The sequence below is a fragment of the Blastomyces dermatitidis genome (genome assembly GCF_000003525.1).
Source record: "Blastomyces dermatitidis ER-3 genomic scaffold supercont1.3, whole genome shotgun sequence".
Lineage (NCBI taxonomy): Eukaryota > Fungi > Ascomycota > Eurotiomycetes > Onygenales > Ajellomycetaceae > Blastomyces > Blastomyces dermatitidis.
The window spans coordinates 4,623,655-4,639,994 of NW_025544776.1; the positions used below are offsets into that span (position 1 = coordinate 4,623,655).

Below are 16,340 nucleotides of genomic sequence, written 5' to 3' on the forward strand. Positions count from 1 at the left end.
AAAATGCCCTACAGAGGTGGATCGCTTTTTGACGGGAATATTTATAAAGGATGTTGGAGGAGAAGGATTACGATATTCTTTATACGAAGGAGGATTGGATAATTGATAATTGATTTGATTCCCGCTTAACATTGTAAATGGAGTGTTTTGTTTGGCAAAAAAGTACCAGCTTAGAGAAAGAAAAGCATGCAACGACAGATCCTCTACATGCTCCTCTACATGCAACATGTAAAAATGTAAATAAGCATGAGGAATGGATCTACAGTACAGATGTAGTTCCAAGTATACAGAAGACACCCCCTTCATCCAAGCCGAACCCCAGCCTGCCGATTCCTCCTCGCCGTCGCCCCCATCGCATTATTCATCCCAGTATGCTGGCTACTATCCAACGTACTCATCGCCTCCCGCTTCTTCTCCTCCTCAATCTTCTTCAGATGCTTCTCCGTCTTCATCTTCCCGCTGCCCTTGCCGTGGAACTGGTGCGAGAGGTGCTTGAACGCCTCCTTCTGGTCCATCAGCCGCCCGTGCTCATCCACATACTTCAGCTGCACGTCCGGCTTGTACTCGCGGTTGAAGATCTCCGCCATCTGCCGCGACTCGAGCTGGTCGCGCTGCTTGTTTTCCTGCCGTGCGTATTCCTCCCGGTCCCGCGCCGTCATGCGGTCGAGCTTGCCCGAGGCGCGGTCGCGTTCTCGCTGGAGACGGGCGCGGCGCTCTGCTTCCGCTTCGCGCCGTTGCTTCTCCTGTAAGAATCGTTGGCGCTCGCGGTGGAGCGTGTTCAGATCGCCTGCGTTGGATTCCTTTACCAATCCCCGCTGTTTAAGCATGGCGAGAGTAGAGCCCAGGCCCTGGTCAAGTGTCGATTCCTCTTCTAATCCAGTAGCAGTGATGTCTGCAGCTGGCGTAGTCTCCTCGCTTCTCTTCAGTCGTCCTTTGAGGTCTTCTTCATCTTCAATATCATTATACGACCTCTCCATATCGACATCTTCGTCCCTCTCTTCTTTCACTTTAGGCGATTCTTCCTTCGGGCGCGAGACCGAGCGCTGGCGCCGATCAGGTATCGTGGGGCGCTGTAGGTTTGCGACAAATTCGGATGTCTCATCGATAACCAGGCCAGGAGCGTCGTCCTCGCCATCTGCGTTATCCAAGTCCATTCCATTCTGTGCTTGCTCTGACTCTTCCCGTAACTGTCTGGCGATATCCTCCGGACGAACCTTCTTCCGTTTCTTGAATGCAGCTCGTCTCTGTGTTGCTAGTGACGCTTGCAAATCCTCATCATCAACGAACGATATTTCTCTATCTGATCGTCGCGGGGCGGGGGTTGAAAGTCCAGTGCTGACAGCTCCCGAATCCACTTCCATACTATCTCCATTAGGCGTGTCCGTAGTGTCGATGGTTGGGAATATGTCATCTTCATCCACCGCTTTCTGTCTCGTAGATTTCGCCTTCTTCTTTTTCGGCTTCTTGATTTTAATCTCTGTCGCCTCCTGATAGTCTGATGGGGTAGCCGTAGGTTCGGGCATTATATCGAGGTTGACAGGCTGCGCCTTGAGCTTAGACGACACATCCTGCCGCTTCGCCTCCCGCTCTTCCTCAGTCAGATCCTTAGCATCCAACGTAAACCGTTTCCTCTTCTTCCCTTCAATCTCTTCATCATACTGCGCCAGAATAGAGCCGGACCCATCGAAATCATTAGGATCATACACCGGCTTCTTTTTCTTCAACGCCAGTCGCTCATTAAGGCGCTCCCGGTCCCGCAAGTCGATATTCTCCAACTCATCCCCTTCCTCCTCATTCTCATCGATGGTCGTATCCTTAAGCGTAAGAATCTGCTCCTCGCCCTCTTCAAAATCAGCCACCTCATGTCCAACCCTCACACCCGCAAGATCCTTCGCAGTATATTCCGCAATCCGCTCCCTCTCCGCAAGTTCCTCAGCGAGTCTCTTCGCGCGCTCCTTTTCAATCTTCCGCTGCCGCTTCTTCTGCTGCATCAGCCAGGTTTTGGTATCCAACGCAGCCTCCGCTTCATCGACCTCACCCAGCCCTTTGCCCTCAAGTTTCACTAGTTTCTGGGCATTTTCGCGCGCCCGCTTGATCGCGTCCAGCTTCTCCTGGCGCTTCTTCTTCGCCTCGGCTTCATCCTGGTATTTCTTCCAGTTATCGTATCCCTGCGCCTGTCGCGACTCTAGTGTGCTTGCGGGTTCGTCATCTGAAGAATCTGAGTTGTTGCCATCTCTGGATGGCTTAAAGACGGGACCATCGTTGTTTCTGTTGTCGGTGGTAGTGGCAGCGCCGGGGACAGGAAGAGGCTTCAGACCAAGGGCGACTCGGATCTTATTGTTTTGCTCAATCGACAGAGCGTCCGTCATAACTGTGGAGACAAAATGGAAAAGGCACGGTATGATTCAGTGGGTCAGACTGTAAAACGTGAAGTGAAAAGAGTTCCAAAATAGCTTGTGTACTGTTGTAGTTGCCCTTGCTCTCCGCTGCTCCTCTCCTCTCCTCCAGCTGCCTTGCGATATTATTATGGCTCTGTTCTTCGCCAGCTCCGGAATTTCACCAAAATCCGGTCCGAACTCAAACAGGCCTAGCGCCACTCAGTGCCCCAACTACAAAAAAAAATAATATCACAACCTTCGACTTCTCTTTCTCTCTCTTCTTCCTCATCACAACAAATCCAGATCTGTGTCCAGCAGTCCTGATCCAACCAGGGTATTCGTACCCTGGCTGTGTTTCGGTTGCTATTGCTGGACAGCTCGACGATTCATGGAGCCATCGAGGGGGAATCATTTTCTAACAAAAAATCTTCCCTTGCAAAAAATGGTGTCAATTTCCGGTCGACAGATCTCAGAGAGAATCTCAGCGGCCCGGTTCTTCTTTATTGAACTAACACTCAGCCTTGAGCTCCCTCCCCGTTTCGGCGGGTTGGTGAATTCGGTGAGGTGGCCGGGTTCCTGCTGAGGGCGTCATATTCCACCTCCCTTTACCGATTTCTTTTGGCCGTCGGCTGATGAGGTTAGGGAAAAACCATGACTTGCCAACATATATAATTATTCAATTCGGCCGTTTACTTTTCGCTTGGATAACTGGGGACATCTGGTTTGGAGGGGGATGAGGAGAGAATGAGAATGATCCAAAATGCTCTTAGGATATTCCACGAAGCTTGAAGAGATTTTTGGCCACTATCGGCCTCCATGCCATACTCTATTTCAGTCATGTCCATAGCTGCAAGTAACCCATATCTATAAATAAAAGAAACCCCATAATTATCATGGAAAAAATCCCAAAGAGAAAAACTCCAATGTACCATACCCCAAGCCATAAACAATCTCTAACAAAGTAGCAAGTATTCTGTCCGAATCGGAATCAAAAAAAAAAAAAAAAAAAAAAAAAAAAAAAAAAAAAAAGAAGCGGGGAAAAAACTACCGGTAGTTATAATAAAATAAAATAGTAGTAGTAATAGTAATAAATAATATATAATAAACAGAAAACAGTAATACAGAGCTATACCGAACACATACAGAAAACAACTCATACACATACACATCTATATATCATTTTTGTTATTTCGTTTGTATTTTTCGTTTTGGCTTTTTGGTCTTTTGGCTCTTTCACTGCGCAGCACCCGCGGGCGGAGCAGCCTGGGGTCGTGGGGGACCCATTCTCCGGCTCCTATTCAAAACGGAAAAAAAAAAAAAAAAACCATCATCAGTACCTAAAAGATCGAAGAGGAAAAAGTTTTTGGGTTCCAAGGGGCTGGCTGGGAAGAATGAAAAACAACTTACATGAAAGTCCGACTAATAAAGCTGATCCCGACCATCATAAGCCAGCTAGGCACCATACCGACGTAATACATCACATAGCCAAACGGCACACTAAGGCCGTACTGCGCCAGCTTTCCATCGACGGGGTGGAACGTGCCGTCAAACGCCGGTTTGTTCTCCCAAGTCTTCTCGGAATGGACCTTGTAGATGGCCTCAGCGTCGACGGAGGTGGTGTTCACGCGCGACATGTGGACGAGGGTCTTTGGTTTTGGCTGGCCTGGTTTGCGCGCGGGGACCTGCCAGTGCCAGACGGAGGCGGGGGTGGCGGAGAGGATGGAACAGAGGAGGCCGTTGTTTTCGCAGTTGATTTTTGCGAGGGAGGGGGAGGTTTCGTCGGCGGAGAAGAGGGGGATGGCGGCCTATTGGGGGTATCGTTAGTATCTTAATATCTAGAGTTACCATAAGTTATATATCGAAAAGCCAGCCACACATACCTCCCACGCCTTATCCGCCTTCTTACACTGGCCATGGCACGTCTTATTCCCGCCAGTAACGTAAATCAACCACTCCTGCCCTGGGCCGTCATCCTTCGGAGCCAATAACGACTCCCAGTTGGCGACGGTGATGGGGGTAACCTCCTTATTGACGATCTTGGGAGCACCTCCCTTGGAGCCAGCAGCAGCGCTGGTGGCAGCGGCGGCGGCGGAATTGGCAGCGGAGTTCACCACGGGGGTAGCGGTGGGGAGGAACGATTTAACCTTATTGAACCAGCCTTGCACCTGGTCCCTGAGTGGGATCTGATCTTGCGCCGCAGCCAGGGCTGGGAGGAGGAGAATTGTTGATGATGACAGACGCATTGTGGTTGTGGTTGTGAGTGTGAGGAGGAGACAGTAGGGATGAGAATAATAAGAATAAATAGATAAAGAGAAATATAACCTCTTCCTCTATTTTTTTTTTATTTTTTTTATCCTTTTCTTTCCCTTCAAGCCTGCGTCGTTGAGTTTCGGTTCTGGCGGAAAAAGGGGGGTGAAGCGAAAACGCGCTTCTATTTCTTTGACTTTTTTTCCTGTCGACCACGAACTAGAGGCCAACTATTACATAAGGGGGGGACGAGATACAGTGGATAGTTCTAGAAATTTTCTATTTGAGGCTGGAATGGGAAGGAGGGGGATATTTTATAATAGCGACAAAAATGAGGTCGAAAGATTAAAAAGGAAGAAATATGATATCCCCTTTATTATTATATCAAACAAACGGGAAGGTTTGTGTTTTGGGCAAAGAAGGAAAACCGGGATAGGATCAAACAAGGGCTGCTACTAGGCTGTATCGGGCTAAACTCCATCGGAATGGATCACGTGATATATCTGGGGATGTTGACAGGTTCATACTGTTGGGGGTCCCGCGGTTGGTCGGCCCTTCTACCAGCAGGCGCTGGTGGTGATCGAGCTCTTTTGCCCCAGTAGCCTACAGGTTATGAGACCGTTAAGCGTGAGCCCCGCTGTGGTCAACATGCATGGGTTTGATCCCAGAATGGACTTAAAAATTCCTAACAAATACCCTGGACATTTTAACAGTGCCAAGAGACATCCTAGGAGTGTGCCCTAGGAGTGAGCCCTTGAAAGAATGAGCCCTAGGAGTGAGTTCACTGAGAGGAGCCACTAAGAGGAGCCACTGAGAGGAGCCACTGAGAGGAAGTACTGTACTCTGTGGTAGCTGGTCCGAGGGGGGGTGTTGGGGGTCCCGCGGTTGGTCGGCCCTTCTACCAGCAGGCGCTGGTGGTGATCGAGCTCTTTTGCCCCAGTAGCCTACACATACATTATTGTTGTTGAACCTCCTCTATTGATATTCAAGGCTCTAGTGATTTTCTTCACAGATATGATAAACTACAGAAGAGAAGAAGAAATCAATACTATAATTCAACTCTTATAAAAAGTTGCTTCTGATGTAACTAGCTCTTTCTTTATATGAAGTATAAAGAGAATGATTTGATATGAGTGATATTTTCAATATATATCAGACCTCTCTCTCTTTCTCTCTCTACACACATTGTGACCACTGACTTCACCTCTTTATGCCATGTTATAGCTTTCTTTTTTCAGCACATTCTCACTTACTTTATCTCATTCTTTACATTCAATCACTCACTCACACCTCTTACACAAGAATCACAGTGCCAAAGACAAGAAAATATAACAATACGGAAAGAGAAAGAGAAAGAGAAGAAAATAAGTGATGACACAAGAAGTTAAAAAAAAAAATAAAAAAAAATAAAAAAAAATAAAAAAAATTTTGAAAGAGAAAGAAGAAGAAAACAAAAATGAGAAAATAAATTAAAACATCAAAGACAGGCTTTTATTTTAATTTTGATTTTGATGATGAGAAGTGATGAAAATGAAATAGATGAATAATGAGGTTGCAAAAGATGCGCGCGGAAGATTTTCTTTTTTGAAAGTATTTATATATACGCGGAACACTGAGGGGGAGGAAAGAGGATGAGAGAAGAGCGGGGGGGGGCGGAGAGTGAGACAGGCATATATAACGTGATGTGATTGGGTATGATATAACAGGAACAGGACATGGCTTGCGTGGTATCAAGAAGTTGTATGGAGAAGAAGAGGAAGAGAGAAGGGGGAAGTTAAGTAGGAGATGAAGAGAGGGGGAGAGAGAAGAGAGGAGCGGGAGAGGGGGAGGGGAAGAGAGAAGAGGAGAAAATAGGAGAAAGGGAACTCAAAGGGTACATGAAGAAGATAGATTCTTTTTTTTTTTTTTTTAAATTGAAAAACTGAAAAAAAGAAAAGAATATATATAGAAAACAAAATGGCATGTGTAAAAATATATCAACGCCCCTGAGAGAGAATTCCAGAAGGGAGGGAGAAGGAGAAGAAGGAGAAGAAGAAGAAGAAGAAGAGAAGAAGAGAAGAAATAAAAAAGAAACAATGAGAAGTAATAACAAGAGAATTAATTAACAAATGAAAATAAAAGAAAGACAAGAAAAGAAAAAAAAAAGTAATGAAGACATCACAAGACAATTTAGTCCATTATGTGATTATATTTCCCTCCCTTCCAAACCTCCGCACATTTCTTCTCTCTCAATTAAAAGCATTCTAGTTCCATAGACCAGAAAAGCTCTTCATATCGTTCAGTCCTTCCAAACCATGTAGCCCCATCTCCTTCCACTCTCCGTCCCATGGCCCCTCATTATTATTATAAAAGTAGAGTAGATATCAGACTCCTTTTTTTTTTTTTAAACCTTCTCGCCATAAAACCTTTTCAACCGCACGACGGCATCCTTGTAATCTTTCTCGGTTTCATTCAGTGTCTTCTCGATATTCTTCAGCGAGACTTCCTTATTGGGTTCGGTGACCGTGCCGGACTCGTCCTTGCCCGCTCCGAGGTTCTGGATCTTTTCGCACGCCTCTTTCACTTTTGTGAGGCCTAGCGTTGCCGACGAGCCTTTGAGGAAGTGGCCTAGTTGGTAGATTTTGTAGAGGTCTTTTTCCTTGCTGTTGGTCGTAAAGGAGAAGGAAGGGAAGGGGAAATAGTTAGAAATTAATTTCTTTTTGAAAAAAATGAAATAAAATAAATAAAATAAAAGCAAAAATAAAAAAATAATGGAAATTATTAAAGATAAAACAACAATAAAGCAGAAAGAGATAAGGTTTGTACTCAAGTCGGGAAATACATCTGAAAGATGGTTGATTGGTGGAGATCGGCATCATAACGGTTTGAAGGGGAGGAGGTTGGTTGGGGATATGACGTCATAGGAACTTGTTGCGATAGAACAAATGGGGGGACCGCTGGTTTGGGTGCTGTGGTGGTGCTGTGGTGGTGCTGGTGGGGAAAACAAAACAAGAGGGGCGCACGCGGAAAAATGGGTTTTTATTCCTCAAGGATTGTAACTCACATTGCCTTCTTCATATCCGAAAATGTAGTTTCTGCCTGTTCGAAAAACCCGTATACTAAGTCCCTACTAAATTCACGCTTAAAGTCTTCATCCATCTCGAGAATTTGCTCGAAGGTTGTTTCTTCGATGTGGTCACCCAGTGAGGCTAGATCGGGCACTTTGTCGTTGGCGGTTTGCTGCGGTGGCTGCTGCGGTGGCTGCGGCTGCTGCGGCTATATGTGCGGGGGGTGGTTGGTTAGAGATATGTATATGCGATCCCCAAGGGCAGGAAAACAGTGAAAATTCAAAGGAAGTAAGTAATGAGGTCTGAGTAATCTGATTTGACATACCACCTGTGCCGTCGCTGAAGGCGTCATGTTCGAGAAGGAGGGGGGGTTTAGTCGAACGGACGAAGGGGTCTGATAGGCCAAATATGGCATTTATTTGTTTATCAAGGACTTCGCCTGATACACAGATATAAAAAAAAAGAAAAGGTTTTATCTAGGAACAGTGAGCTTCTTGGGAGCCCACCGCGGAAAGAAGGCCCTCACGGAGGGGAAACCGGATGTGAAAATTATATTGCGACCGCCGCAGAATACCGCAGGTATAATAGTTTTTCCTATTCCAGCATTTAAAAGTTCGACTGTGATCGAGCAGATTAGGTAGCGTGGGCGAGGACCAGCGCGTTATTGGGATTCGATTAGGAAACGGAGGTGCAAGGGAAGGGCGTGGTGTGAAATGTTGACGAGAACTAGCTCCGTCGAAAAATAGCTTTTGTAGGAGGATAGGGATGCAAGGTTGAGTAAGTTGGGAGCCGAGGAGGAAGTCGAGAGTGGACAGTGTTCTTTTCTGGGTTTCGTGTTCTTTGTAATGTAGCAAGCAAAGGGTCAGCCATCGAGAAATAATAATAGGTAAATAATAGTTCGCTTGGAAAAAGGAAGAAGTTTAGAAAAATGACGAAACAATATTAATGTGATTGAATTTTCGTGGCGAAAGCACAGCCCAGGAGGGGCAAGACGAAGGAAGCAGTCTAGAATTCCCTCCCCCCCCCCGCGCCAAAAACTCCCTCCGAGAGCGATTCGATCGATCGCCCAAACAGCTCTATCTCACACACACACACACACACACACACAATCTCTCTCTCTCTCTCTCTCTCTGCCAATATTCATCCTTTTCCACCACCAAAAACAAACAAACAACAACAACAACAACATCCTCCTCTTTTTTTTTTTTTTTTTTGGCTTTTTGTTTTTTGTTTTTATACAAGTCACCCAGAATATATCTATCTATCCCTGTTTCATTTTTGTAACTCCGACAGGCGGTTTCTTGGTTGTGCTAGAACAACGCCGAATGCCCACAACGAACCCCGATGCCCCCCTCTTCTAGATAGTAGAAAGGGAGGTGGGAAAAAGGAGAGAAGAATGATAAAGAAAAATGGAAAAGGGGAAAGGGAAAAGGGAAACCGAGAGGACTAACTTTACCTGCAGCAACCAGTTTCCAGGCTTTTTCTCTGGCAGTTTTAAAGCCGGAGCAAGCGCCAAGCTGGGCAGCAAATTCCAAGGGCAAAAAATATAAAGGTCACACTATATATGTATAAATATTTCCGTGAGCCCACATCCGCAACATATGATATATGTATAATATATATATATATATATGTATATGTATAAACCTCTTCCAAAAAAGGCGGATTTTTGTTTCTTCTTTCTTTTTTGTGGTGCAGTGAATAGATCTAATCAATGACGGCTGGTTTGTGAGGTGGGGAGGAGAGGAGCTTTGGTGTGGTGGTGCATTGAGAGAGAGAAATGTCCGGGTGGGTGATTGTATTGTGACGAACCCTGAAGAATGATGATGCTGATGACGCTGGTGATGCTGGTGATGCTGGTGATGCTGGTGATGCTTGGATGTTTGATATATATAAGAATGTGTGGTAAGGACAGGGGAGGAGGAAACGGAGTTGAACGACGGGCGCGGGGGATGGGCGGGACAGAACGGGCTTGAAGCTAGGTCATCTTAGAGCGAAGCTCAGGTCCTGGCGAGGTGTTGATCTGGCGCGGAATAAAAAATAAAAGTAAAAAAATATACAAATAAAAAAGTGAATACAGAACCAAGGCTAAACAAGACTTACTACAGCTGTAGGGAATGGCGGGAGAGAAGCACTCCGTGTAATTGAAGGAAGAGAAAGAGAGAGAGAGAGAGAGAGAGAGACGGAGACGGAGACGGAGAAGAAAAAACAAATAAATTGGAAATAAATATAAATCAATCAATAAGAGGGGAGAGAAAGAGAAGCTGAGTTTGTATGAAACCCACCTGATTCAGCCCTTTTTTCTTTTACACACCAGAGCTCACCAACAGAGTAACTAACTAAAGAAGAGAGAAGGGGAGATTGAGAGACAGAAGAAGCAAGAAGCAAGAGTAGTTAGATAGAGAAAAGGGAAAAGAAGGAGTCGCAGTCTATTACGGGGAAATTTGGAATTTTCGAGCGTCTGAAGATACTGGCGGCGGCGGCAGCACACAAGAAATGAGGGGGGTGTTGTGGCGCTTATAGCAGCAGCAGCAAGCAGCAGCCCCCGGTCTAAGAAAAGGTGGAATATGCAATGCAATGCTAACTTTGCTAACACGCTGCGGACTGGACTGCACTGGACTGGACTGTTACCTCTACTTATTATTATCTCTTTCTCTGGTGTCCTGCTTGCGATTGTTATGCTGTCCCCGTTCGTTCCCTTTGTTATTTTTTATTTTGGTTTGTTCTGGCGGCTAGGAGATGTTGTTTATCCCCGTAGATTGGGAACCGGGTTGTCGGTTTTTTTTTTTTTTTTTTTTTTTTTCCCACACACAATGCCCCGCGGGGAAAAAGCAAAAAAAAAGCAAAAGGAAAGTAGGATAGACAGATAGTAGTAAGTCAGTCAGCACATGGCCCGAGGGGTTGGTTGGTTGGGTGGGAGCAAGAAGAAGAAGAGATAAAAAATATAATAAAATAAAACGGCGAAGTGTGTGGAAAAAAGGAAAAAAAAAAAGGACGGTGGGGATAGAAAGAACAGAACACTCTCTTTCAAATAAAAACACAACATCATCTCCACGCAATAGTAATGAGTGTAGGCGACCACCGTCACGCTGGGTTCTAAACTTCCCCCCCTTATACTTCTTCGGAGGCATTTATTTCCCTTCTTTCTTTCTTTCTTTCTTTCCGTATAATTATTTGTTAATTTTTCGAAGGGAGAATCGTCTTCTGAAGAATTCTATTGTTGACGGGAGCGAATGAATCAATTGATTCTCTCTCCTATAACTACCTACCTACTACTATCTACCTACGAAAAAGAAAAGTACAATGTACATGTACAGTACATTACATGCACATACAACTACAAGGCCCAGACCCCCTCTAGCAGGTAAACGGTGCAGTATATCCACCAAAGGAAAACTCCAGACATAAACGGCCACCCCTATTTCTTGGTCGATAGATAAACTAACAGTAACAGGGGGGGGGGGGGGGGAGGGGAGAATATATGTAATGGCTCTTAGCTAAGTAAAGCCGCTTACAGCCTCGGGGATACATTTTATACCGGGGGAGTCCTCCGGTACATAAGTTCGAAGTTCGAGGACACTAATAAAACTAAGCCCATGATAAGGCGGGGGGGTGGGGGGATGGGATGGAGAGAGAGAGAGCTGCTCTCTGACCTTTCCTGTCGTTGTAAAAGCATCGCTGAGTTAGAATTGATATGTTTGATTGATTGGCCCTTCTGTGAAGGTTTCCGAGGTTTGCCTTTGACAACCTTAAAACTATATTTTTTATTAACTAACTTATTTTTGATTATAAATTGAAACCCCATCATGTACTGTATAAGTTACAAGGAAACCAGCACCTGAATTGCCCGCGGGCAATGCGAAATGAGAAAAAGAAAATGGAGAGGAAAGGAAAATGAAGAAAAATGAACATATTAACATAACTATCAAGAAAAGAAGTTCTCTTTCTCTTACCGCCTCTCTCTCTTTCTCCCTCCCCCCTCCCTCCTTCAAAAATCCATGCGGGCCAACTAGTTAGTTATTAGTTAACTCGACCTTTTTTGATGTTCAATCTGAATAACTAAGTTAGTTAATCCACCCACTGACGTAACAGGAGCATGCATGCACAGCGCCGATCACCAGCTCATCGCCGCTGCTGCTTACTTCCACTAACATAGTTAGTAGTGGTTGCTATGACATTCCACGTTCTCGCCAGATGCTAGTAAATAATAATAGTGGGATGGTGGCAAGTAGCAGTGTTGCCTGCCCAAACAAGGGTTCACACATATATATATATATATATATACACGCACACCCACACATGAGGGAGAGAGGAATCAAAAAAAAAAAAAAAAAAAAAAAAAAAAAAAAAAAGAAAAGAAAAAAAAAAAGAAAAGAAAAAGAAAAAGAAAAAGAGAAAAAGAAAAGATTAGCAGAAATTGATGAGGTATGTATGAGAATGAAGAAAGAATAACTAAGTTACTTGCGCTGACTCTCTCTCTTCAATGGAGAAAAGAGGGTGAGTAAGTCAGGTTTCTTCAAACATTGATATTGCGTCTTATGAGGGAAAAAGAGAGCGAAGCAAATATAGAAAAAGTTAGAAGGGATCAAAAAAAAAAGGCTTCATTTATAAAATAACAGCTCTCTAAGTGCTGCAAGATCAATAATGCAGATGCACAGTATAGTATGCCTTCTTACAGCAGATATATCCAGCTACCTCTAAAAGCCATCAAAAGATTTGGACTCGATGAAATTCCTGTTTACAACTAGGTCCGGATTCGCCCTGAAGGCAGGCTGCTTTAATAAATCCCCACTCACCCCCCCCCTGAATTGGAGAGGTTGGGAAAGAAAGGTGAAGCCAGGTGAAGGCAGGTGAAGGCAAGAGTGAAGGCAAGAGTGAAGAGGAAGAGAGTCATTTGATTTTGCAGCTCATTATTTTGAGTCAAATCTCAGAAGCTGAAAAGAGTTGATTGATCTTCCTGGCACACAAAAGAGTGCGATTACATGTTCAACATGTTTTGTTGCTACTATGCATTATTATTATTATTACTATTTATTCTTCCATTATACTCATATGCAAGCAGAGCTTATGATGAGTCCTTGCATGATGTTAAATACAGGCCAAGTGTTTGATTATACAGGAGGAAATACAGGTGTTGAGACTGCCCGACAGCACAGTCCGTCAGGCCTGGCTCATTCATTTGCATTCCCTAGTTGAAGACCATTATTGGCGTGCTTAGTTTATCCGGTCTACATTAGGTTTATCGTCTCGTAGAGATTTCATCTCCCCCTTCTTTGTATTCAGGCTCTTCTCGAGCCCTAGACTTCATAGACAATATACAATACAATCTACACTCTTTTAGTTGATCATTCCGATCATTGTACACATCACATCATACAACAAGATTTCATCGAACAGCCATATTCTGAGTCTTAACAATCGTTTTATGACAATCTTTGTGAGGATGGAGCTCAAATAGACTGTTTTTGTCAAGAAACAGCTCTTGTTTTATGACAATTGTTGTTGTCTTTATGACAGTCAACGGGCCACTTCTAACCATAGCACTTTTACAGCAATTGCATGATAATCTCCCATATTGGACATTGACAGCGATATTCCAGCTAGATGACCTCAGCCTCAAGTCTGAGAATCTCCTCTTTTCTCCTGCTCAGTTCTGCACGGTGCTTGGTTTCTAGCTCGGTGTTCCGCTCCTTCAGGTGCCGCACTTCTCCTTCCAGCGCCCTGACCTTCGCGGACCCTGCTTCAAATACTGTGTGAATTTCGCCTATCCCAATACCAGCCAATACCAGCACATAACAAGGCCCGGCTGGGAGAAAAATCTTCCCAGGGCTGTTTCAAGTTGGGTATTTTGCATTTCTTCAGTGGCCGTGATGTCGTGGATCAGGGAGCGCTAGGTCATCGAACAGAGCCTCATACTCTGGGAAGCTATACCCAACGACCGAAGAAGAGGTCACCGGATTGCATATCAGGATGCGGGATACTGCCCCGGCTGCTAACCAGGACCGGGGGCGCTTGGGTTATGTTTAGAAGTGAAAAGGAAGACGGTCCTGGAGGGGGAGGGGGCCCTCTATTTATACCAAGGGATTGGGGGCAGTCGCGGGGTGTTTGTCTTGGGCTGCTCTCCAGCACATCGCTGTCAATGTCCAATATGTTATACCATCCCTTCAGAGTGGAAAACCCTCCTGTGCGGATATAGGTTTTGCCCAGGATGCATCCCTCCTGATGCAGACCTGTGCATTATGTTGTCGAGATATCACTGGCTATATCAAGAGTTATTGGATAGGAAATGCTTTGGCTACAGTGCTAGTATGAATATAGCCCGGCAACTTGTTGTGTTTTGGGTGTTTGGTAATGTGCTGTTAAACTGCACTCTACAGGTATTGAAGCACGGCGCAGCAGCGAACGAAGTCCGGAGACGAAATCTGAAAATAGAACTCATGCAGTACTATCATCCTCTCCACAGCTGTCGCAAGGCGAATCATGGTGAGGAGACAAGAGGGGTAGGTATCGTTCGGGTTGTGGTTGCGCACAGTAGAAGAGGAGAAGGCATCGCAGTGCCATGGGCTAGTAGCTCGGTTTCTCCGGTGATATACGGTTCCCCCCTGAGGAGAAAGATGAGGACACTATCAAGCAAGGCTCCCCTCACCTGCCTACCAAGGGCCCTTAATGAGCCGCTAGGAGAAGCCACCTTATGGTTGATCATGATATCCCTTTCATGTATATGGATTAACATTATGTCACGCCCTCTGGGGCTGCAAATGCCATCGTGACAGCGGCGGGTTCAGCTATACGCGTCTCCCTCATTTGATTAAGACTTGTCGTCCTAGGGAGTCGCACAAGTCATAGTAGAGGTTTCGTGAGATATGCCCACTCGTTGCGATTAAATGCCTCCGTGATATCCTCGGTCCTTTTGTTTGTAACGGTTCGACTATGCCAACTAGTGTAAGTCGCTCCGACCTTTTGCTTTGTGATTCCTGATGGCTCCATTGGTTTGGAAGGTCGTTCTCTTGAAATTCACCTAGTGAAAGACCAGCCATTGTTCGGATTTCAGCGCACTCTTGCGTTGTTTCATTCTGTAGTTCACCATAAGCACGGCCGGGAAAGATGGATAGAGGTGATAGCTGAGCCGGCGCCACAGCAGCCAGTCGCCGAAATTTATGAGCTGCGGGCTATCTTCAAAAGGGCAAAGATCGCGGAAGCGTGCGCCACCAGTGAAGCTTTGAATAATGAAACAGATACAGCTTGAAAATATGAGCTCAGAACGTGATTCTTATCTCACACGACCTATAGGAGAAGAACATGTCAGCAAACCACCATTTCAAATGAAGAGGCAAGGAGGTGCACTGATGGATGTCTTTCAACAGGTGTGAAGTAGTAGAGTATTCTCCGCGCCAACACTTATTCATCACAGTACCTAATGGCCACCTAGAAACATCGGGAAATTTCCCCACCGTATAAAGCTTAATAGCTTCATGATCTTCTAAATCTTTATAGGGTGCTTCATGTGTAATCAAAAAATAAACCACACTGCCAAACACAAAGAAGTCATTCTGAAGGGAAACTTTATATTCTTTATAATTCTCCCAGCTGGGCGGGCGGTATCTAGCTATGTTTGTCACTGTAGACACCTTCACCCCATCTATACAGCACGAGGCAAAGTCGGCGGGGGCGATGTCGAAGGTATCGGTAACAAGGATATTAGGTGTTCGCAGGTCACAGTGGATGATGCCCTTGCTGTGCATGAAGACCAGCGCTTCAGCGATCTGTTCCGCCCATTTGAGATATGGTAGTTCTCCGTGCATTGTTGTCATTATCTTGTCGATGCAGCCGTTCCGGTAGTATTCCAGCTCGCACCCGACGTTGTTAAAGCGACCGTAGTAGTGGGCTATCCGTGGATGTCGACCCAGCAGCTCATAGGCTCGTTGTTCACAGCGCAGGTCATCTTCAAAGCCGGGGAAAGGGCACTTGAGAATAGTAGGTTTTTCGATCTTAAAGATACCGCTGCTTGCACCATATGTGATTTGTTCCATGATGATTGACAGTTGGTTTGATTTCCATTTTGTCGTCCTGATGCTGATGACTCAGCAAGAAACCGTTAGTTAATAACGTAGCGAGCGCAACACCAAAATCCTCTACCAGCTCATTAACGAACGCCCACCATTCAACGCGTAATTATGCCACCAATTCGCAAGAAAAATAAGAGAAATTCTCTAGAGAGAGAGGGAAGAATAGAGCCTGCAATTAATGCTCTTAAAAAGCGAGAAATTATGACAATTCGCGGAAGCTGCATGTCTATATAATGTGTCATATTCTACTTTATCCTATCGACGCAATGGTCGACCTGCACGGGTGAATTTACGTGCAAATTCACACAAAAATTGACTCAGACTGAAGAGGATATGCTAGTTCAATGGGTCCTAAATCTAGATAAATGAGGATTACTGCCCCCAGCCGGCTTTTGTTGAGAATATGGCTAATCATCTTCTCTCTACGCGATCACCGGCAATCTCTCCTCCACCAGTTGGCAAGAACTGGGTCTCAAACCTAATAAAGTGCTGTACAGAGCTTCAATGCTGTTATTCAAGATGTTACAATCACGAGCGGGCGAAATGTGAAGAAGATATTAGGGTTATTTGGGAGTGGTTTAAGACTTTGGAGGATACTCTTA

General features: G+C 45.1%; 4 protein-coding genes across 7 annotated transcripts; all 4 read right to left on the reverse strand.

Moving 5' to 3' along the window:
• Positions 1 to 94: 94 nt before the first annotated feature.
• BDCG_03247 (DNA binding protein SART-1) lies at positions 95 to 2,596 on the reverse strand. Its single transcript, XM_045418852.1, has one exon. It carries the CDS (start codon positions 2,367 to 2,369, stop codon positions 303 to 305), a length of 2,067 nt encoding a protein of 688 aa, XP_045275331.1. The 5' UTR covers positions 2,370 to 2,596; the 3' UTR covers positions 95 to 302.
• An 816-nt stretch (positions 2,597 to 3,412) lies between these two features.
• BDCG_03248 (uncharacterized protein) lies at positions 3,413 to 4,847 on the reverse strand. The gene is made up of 3 exons (XM_045418853.1): positions 4,259 to 4,847; positions 3,786 to 4,183; positions 3,413 to 3,672 (listed from the first exon to the last, which is right to left on the reverse strand). The coding sequence occupies exons 1-3, from the start codon at positions 4,619 to 4,621 to the stop codon at positions 3,612 to 3,614; spliced, it is 822 nt and encodes a 273-aa protein (XP_045275332.1). The 5' UTR covers positions 4,622 to 4,847; the 3' UTR covers positions 3,413 to 3,611.
• Positions 4,848 to 5,587: 740 nt separating this feature from the next.
• BDCG_03249 (osomolarity two-component system, phosphorelay intermediate protein YPD1) lies at positions 5,588 to 11,125 on the reverse strand. 4 transcript variants are annotated; one of them, XM_045418855.1, is made up of 5 exons: positions 9,776 to 11,125; positions 9,124 to 9,695; positions 7,998 to 8,510; positions 7,669 to 7,880; positions 5,599 to 7,267 (listed from the first exon to the last, which is right to left on the reverse strand). In XM_045418855.1, exons 3-5 carry the CDS (start codon positions 8,085 to 8,087, stop codon positions 7,009 to 7,011), a joined length of 561 nt encoding a protein of 186 aa, XP_045280362.1. In that variant the 5' UTR covers positions 8,088 to 8,510; positions 9,124 to 9,695; positions 9,776 to 11,125; the 3' UTR covers positions 5,599 to 7,008. The 4 variants fall into 4 exon arrangements, with proteins under 4 accessions (XP_045280363.1, XP_045280362.1, XP_045280364.1 ...); XM_045418857.1 differs by having other exon boundaries at positions 9,124 to 9,230; positions 9,958 to 10,007; XM_045418854.1 differs by having other exon boundaries at positions 9,124 to 11,125.
• Positions 11,126 to 14,404: 3,279 nt separating this feature from the next.
• Positions 14,405 to 15,702, reverse strand: BDCG_03251 (serine/threonine protein kinase; the record flags this gene model as incomplete). Its single annotated transcript, XM_045418858.1, has 4 exons — positions 14,405 to 14,495; positions 14,630 to 14,841; positions 14,952 to 14,956; positions 15,087 to 15,702. 4 exons carry the CDS (start codon positions 15,700 to 15,702, stop codon positions 14,405 to 14,407), a joined length of 924 nt encoding a protein of 307 aa, XP_045280365.1.
• Between the last annotated feature and the right edge of the window lie 638 nt (positions 15,703 to 16,340).

Excerpts from the sequence above, each read along its gene's own strand:
- BDCG_03249 (XM_045418856.1), bottom strand. The coding sequence starts at position 8,087 with ATGCCATATTTGGCCTATCAGACCCCTTCGTCCGTTCGACTAAACCCC. Across the intron at positions 7,881-7,997 it reads CTTCAGCGACGGCACAGGTG|CCGCAGCAGCCGCAGCCACC; the intron begins GTATGTCAAATC and ends CCGCACATATAG. Across the intron at positions 7,268-7,668 it reads TCGGATATGAAGAAGGCAAT|CAAGGAAAAAGACCTCTACA; the intron begins GTGAGTTACAAT and ends TACGACCAACAG.
- BDCG_03248 (XM_045418853.1), bottom strand. The coding sequence starts at position 4,621 with ATGCGTCTGTCATCATCAACAATTCTCCTCCTCCCAGCCCTGGCTGCG. Across the intron at positions 4,184-4,258 it reads AGGCGGATAAGGCGTGGGAG|GCCGCCATCCCCCTCTTCTC; the intron begins GTATGTGTGGCT and ends TACCCCCAATAG. Across the intron at positions 3,673-3,785 it reads TTTATTAGTCGGACTTTCAT|GAGCCGGAGAATGGGTCCCC; the intron begins GTAAGTTGTTTT and ends CGTTTTGAATAG.
- BDCG_03247 (XM_045418852.1), bottom strand. The coding sequence starts at position 2,369 with ATGACGGACGCTCTGTCGATTGAGCAAAACAATAAGATCCGAGTCGCC.